The sequence below is a fragment of the Phalangium opilio genome, unplaced genomic scaffold, assembly GCF_054372755.1.
Source record: "Phalangium opilio isolate 3A_F unplaced genomic scaffold, DU_Popi_V2 ptg000217l_1, whole genome shotgun sequence".
In the NCBI taxonomy this organism is placed as follows: domain Eukaryota; kingdom Metazoa; phylum Arthropoda; class Arachnida; order Opiliones; family Phalangiidae; genus Phalangium; species Phalangium opilio.
Genome location: NW_028324218.1, coordinates 10,980,644 through 10,985,996, shown reverse-complemented (window position 1 = coordinate 10,985,996; position 5,353 = coordinate 10,980,644). Strand labels below are relative to the sequence as shown.

The window sequence follows — 5,353 nt, the reverse complement described above, 5'->3', positions numbered from 1 at the left end:
GATGATATGACTGGTAATAGAAAATTGTGAGTGGGAACAGAAGTTAGCGGGTTAAAATCCAGCTTCTATAAAAAATCGTGCCTACCGGTCACAATCAGTTTATTTTTGGTATGAGGAAATAATCTCTCCTTCATTAATGCCATCTGATTGGATGAGAAACTGTCAAACATCGCGACGTACCATGCTTGTTTGAACCACATTGAATTTCGGCTCCCTTTCTAAATTCCCTTTTCTGATAGGTTAAATTGTTTAGATAACCAAATAAGATTGAAATATTTATTGATAAAGAGTTAGATGTGTTGAAAATCACAATAAAGTCTAAGAAAGCCTGTTGCCAAACAAATCAAGGTCAAAATTAGTGAATCTTAAATAAAGTCAGTTTTCTTTAAAATCTCAGGGGACCAGGGGATTCGAACCCTGGTTGTTGCGCGCACGCCCGCGAAGGTTTGTTGCTTTAATTCATCTATCTATATATATCTATATAAATCAAAGTCCTGACTGACTGATTGACTGACTGACTGATAATCAACGCTCAGAACAAACCACTTGCCCTAGAAGGCAGAAAATTTACATGAACGTTACAAATAAGTAGTAGGCGCGTACTAAGAAAGATTTTTTCCAATCCGCCGCCATCTTAATAAATCGCGCCCAGAAATGTAAAAAATCTTCTCTATGCAACAAAGTCCGCGCGTTTCAACCGATTTCACAAATATTTAGTACACTGGTTTCCCTTAACCTATAGACGGGCTGAATAGTCTTTTGGGTTTGATTTGTTGTCATCTTTTTAAATGGCGGCCAGAAATTTAAAAACCCTTCTTTATGGTATAATGTCCGTATGAAAAGCAATAAAAAAATGTCCCAACGGGCTGACGGGAAACGCCGTGTCCCTTCGCTCCTAGGGTGCTACAAAAATATTAGTCATCAGTAAAATCTAAACATTCTTTATATCATTTTGATGGAAGTTCTTATTACACTCGAGCGACGCCGCGGGTAACAGCTAGTCTGATATAAAGAGCGTTTCTCCATACATTTCTTCTAATGGCACTGAAGATGTTTGAGCTCATGATTTACGTAATAACCTCAAGTGAGGTAAAATGGTGTCAAATTGGAGATAGGCGATTCACGTACTACCTTAGAGTTGCGAATGTTACGTTTACGACGCGTAAAGTACTTTGCTGTGAAAAATTCCAGAACCAAAACTAATACGGATATGGTAATGAAAATTAAATAAAGAAGAAACGCTCCACGCGCCTCTTTCAAAGAAAACGGTGCTAAAGTTTTTGCAGGTTTCGTCCATCGTGTTTTGGAAGTGAGAAATTGGTTCTTCAAAAAGAATATATTCAAAAACTTGGTTTCAAAGACGACCAGCATTCTGCAAATTGACAAAAATCGTAATTTAGTTTAGAAAAAAGCTAATTTATTTTTTTAAAGGTTTTGATAACGATCGCTGAATGATCTTCTTAGATTTCAATTAGATCAGGGATAGATTTAATTTTAGAAGTAGGAATCGAGAACGGTTAGTTTTTACTTCAGTCCGAGTCGTAGCCCAGTATGGAGCCCCTCCCTTCAACACGTAACGAAAATTTTAAATTATCTTATTGGCTCACTTAAACTACGTTTTGATGACGTTGCTGACGAGGACGGCGTAAAAAACGTAATTCCTTTTTACCTCTGTCGCTATGACCCGCCTCTTCTTTCATACCCCTCCGTCCCGTGGAAGGGAGTCCGGGACTTTGACGCGCGCCCAGATTACTCTGTTCTCCATTCCTACTTCAAAAACTAAATCTATCCCTGGTTAGATAAAGCAATGCCAGAAGTCCATAACCCCCCTGGCAATGCTTAATAGTAAGATTTCTGAAAGAACATACACTAGATTAACTTGGTCTATGAAAGTCTGGCATTCCTTCAATTTCGGATTCAGAGGAAAGACCAGCGACATCGTCTCAATGACTTCGCTGTTATAGTAAATATTGATGTCCGACAAATCTTCATCAGCAAAGATGAAGCCCAAGACGTTTACGAGGCTAAATTCCGGGAAAATACTTGCAAATTTCCCAAGGCTTATGTCACGATAGTATTCCGGATCTAATAAGTCACCCAAAGTTGCAAAAGATAGACGATGTTTCAGGGATAAACTGGGATTTTTCGATTCAATATCTTTTTCCTGCGCAATTACAAAATTTGCAAAAACAAATGCATAAAACTAGGGGTAAACCAGTAAGAATTTGGTTTTACCAAGGATAGATTTAATTTTAGAAGTAGGAATGGAGAACAGAGTAATCTGGGCACGCGTCAAAGTCCCGGACCCCCTTCCCCGGGGAAGGAACGTTATGAAAGAAGAGGCGGGTCATATCGACAGAGGTAAAAAGGAATTACGTATTTCTCGCCGTCCCCGTCAGCAACGTCATCAAAACGTAGTTTAAGTGAGCTAATAAGATAATTTAAACTTTTCGTTACGTGTTGGAGAGAGGGGCTCTATACTGGGCTATGAGTCGGACCGAAGAAAATACTAACCGTTCTCCATTCCTACTTCTAAAATTAAATCTATCCCTGGTTTTACACTGATTACGTAATCATCGAGTACAATAATGAGTACACCATGATTACAAACATAATTTTATAAGACATGTTACATAAGTATGACACTACCTATACTTCGTAATGCTAGGGACTTACTGAGAGCTAGTTCGAGAACGACCAGCGAGAATTGACTACACTTGGTTTTGCAGTCTATCTTCCTATTTAGTCTGTACTAAGGCTTTGACAGCGCCTCACCAGGCGGCTCTCAGTAACCAGTGACAAACTTATGGAACATATCATATGAACTTATGGTACAAATGACTACACTGATTAGAAATTATTACTCTGAGTTCGGAATAATTACGAAATTGTAATAAAGGATGTTTACCCATCTTTTGAGGTAATTGTGGGAAATTGCATTGTCAAGAATGTGAACATGTATGTTCGTATAACGGCTGAAACTTTCCAGGTTGTTAATATAAGTGTAATCCGTCGAATAAACCTCGGTCTTGAAGTAACTTCCCAGGTACATTGAAAAGATGCATGTTACAATCAGCCATGGTCCGAATATCATTCTCCATACTATGAATTTCGGAACGTTTCCAAATGCTTTAAATTATTTTAAAAATTTATTTTTTATTGTGGATTTTTTTTTTGGCATTTGGAGTAATTATCAATTTCATTAGCTAATTGAAACATTTTGATTCATTATTTACATAATTCGTGGCATTTTATAATAGTCTTTCGTCTTTACCACATAGTCACCAATATGTACTTAATGGTTTATAACTACACCACCATCTAGTGGTCTTCCATCTAAACCATAATCTGTAGTTATTGACTTCTACTACATTTTCATCGTTAGGGTTTAGATGTACGCTGCGTTCGCAATGGCAGGATTTCAACGAAGGGTTCACGCAATTGCTCTGTTCTTATCCTTAGCTATGATTATGATACAGGGTAATAAATTTAACAAAAGTACTACATGCTATTGTATTGCTCAAGGGCACTTAAGGAAATTATGAAACTTGAAGATAAACAAGCCTATAGGAACTTTAGTGTGCGGTCGAACAATTAAGATAAAATATTTTTCGTACGCTCAAAAAAGAGAATGCAAATGTAGTTCCAGAAAAGATCAGCATAGGCGTAAAATGTTGATTTGTAATTTTTGATACTGTAAATACTGGCTTTGACACTGTAGAACGAAAGCGTTTTAACCGATAGTATTGAGAGTAAAGGCAATATCGATATACAAGCTAGAATAATGCTGGTAACCTGCAAAAATAAAAAACCTTATCCTTTAAAATCGGCGGAAAACATAACGCATATAATTTAGAGTTTCTATTGACAAATACAAATAAACTTTATTTTACCCATAAGTCACACTTCAGAAAACTAATGGAGTATTTCTCAACTGGCTGAGGTGGTGGTGTCATTAACGTCATATCCGTAATTTCAATGTGACTCGTGTAATACCAGAAGTTACTCCTTTCAACGTTTGATAGCTCACTTGGAAACACTACCATTTCAACCTCCTATATAACAAAAAGTACACGATCATAAATTTAAACATGATGGCCCCGGCCTGCAGATTAGAACCCAGACGTTTTAAAGGCTCCAGCTATCAAGAGTATTTTACTCGAAAATCATTCTATAGTCCCTTTTAAAAACGCCATTTAGTTACTGACGTAAAGGCCTAGAGATGTTCCACCAAATACCCAATGAAGAATATTTAAAAAGGATAATTCGCTTATGGTTTCAGTAAAACTTTTGAAGTATTACTTGTAGTAAAAAAAGGGAACCAGAACTAACCTTTATCTCCCTTAAAACAGTACCGTTGCCTCGCATCTCTTCAAACATGTATGGTTTCATAATCATTCTTTCAAATAATTTAAAACATTAAAATTTAACAAAACCAAATTAAAACAACAAATGTACAACATCATTTCTTACGTGGCATTGAAGACCATTTTCAAAATAGTGCCGATTGTTTCAAATACGTTTCTAATAGAATCGTGTAGCAGTGTTTCCTAAAAAAATGGAAGTAGTACATAATAATATCCATGATTTAAATTTAAATATTTATACAGTACTTCGAAAACACCAACGGGTATATCAATATTTTCTGCCATTCTGCATTTAAAGCAATAACAATCATTAATGAAACAGACGAAAACTTGAACAATTTTGAAAATTAAAATATGATAAACATGTTCTTAATTTTGGGATGGGCCAAAACACAAAATAGACCACAACAATATCAAAACATTGGTTATATCAGAAAAGAAGAATGTATTTTATAAAGGAAGAAATACATGTTGTGTCTTGTATCAGTAGGACCCCAAATAGTAACCGAGATTCCAAAGTTGTTCAAAACTGCTGTTGTTTTGGCAAAAGCAGACTTGTTTAGCTCAAGTTTTGAACACATAGGTTTCGCTATTTGAACTCGAATAGTACAAGGTCAGGTGAGGTTAATTAAGTAAGGTTAAATTTGGTTATTTGTAGCAAAATAGTCTTAGGTTATGTTTGGTTTTGTTATTCGAACCCCAATAGGTCAGGTGAGGTTTTGTTATTTTTTTAACCGCAATGTTGTTAGTTTAGGTTAAATTAACGTGTGATGATCCAGTTGTACTTAATAGGCACCACAGGAATACATAGATTTACTACTTGGAATCCTTAAGAGGCCATTTTATGGGCCTGGGTGTCTGACTGAAAGGGGAGGAGGTGTAGAAACCGTCACCGTTGACGTCATGCATAATTTATTTGACGTATTTTCCGACCTGTGCCGCGACTCCCGCGACCTATGCGCGTTGAACCCGAATGTAAACATGAT

General features: G+C 36.4%; 1 protein-coding gene across 1 annotated transcript; it reads right to left on the bottom strand.

Annotated features, from left to right (window-relative positions):
• Positions 1-3,541: 3,541 nt before the first annotated feature.
• LOC149616267 (uncharacterized) lies at positions 3,542-4,652 on the bottom strand. The gene is made up of 5 exons (XM_089856179.1): positions 4,614-4,652; positions 4,474-4,550; positions 4,333-4,399; positions 3,894-4,055; positions 3,542-3,795 (listed from the first exon to the last, which is right to left on the bottom strand). The coding sequence occupies exons 1-5, from the start codon at positions 4,650-4,652 to the stop codon at positions 3,595-3,597; spliced, it is 546 nt and encodes a 181-aa protein (XP_089712305.1). The 3' UTR covers positions 3,542-3,594.
• Between the last annotated feature and the right edge of the window lie 701 nt (positions 4,653-5,353).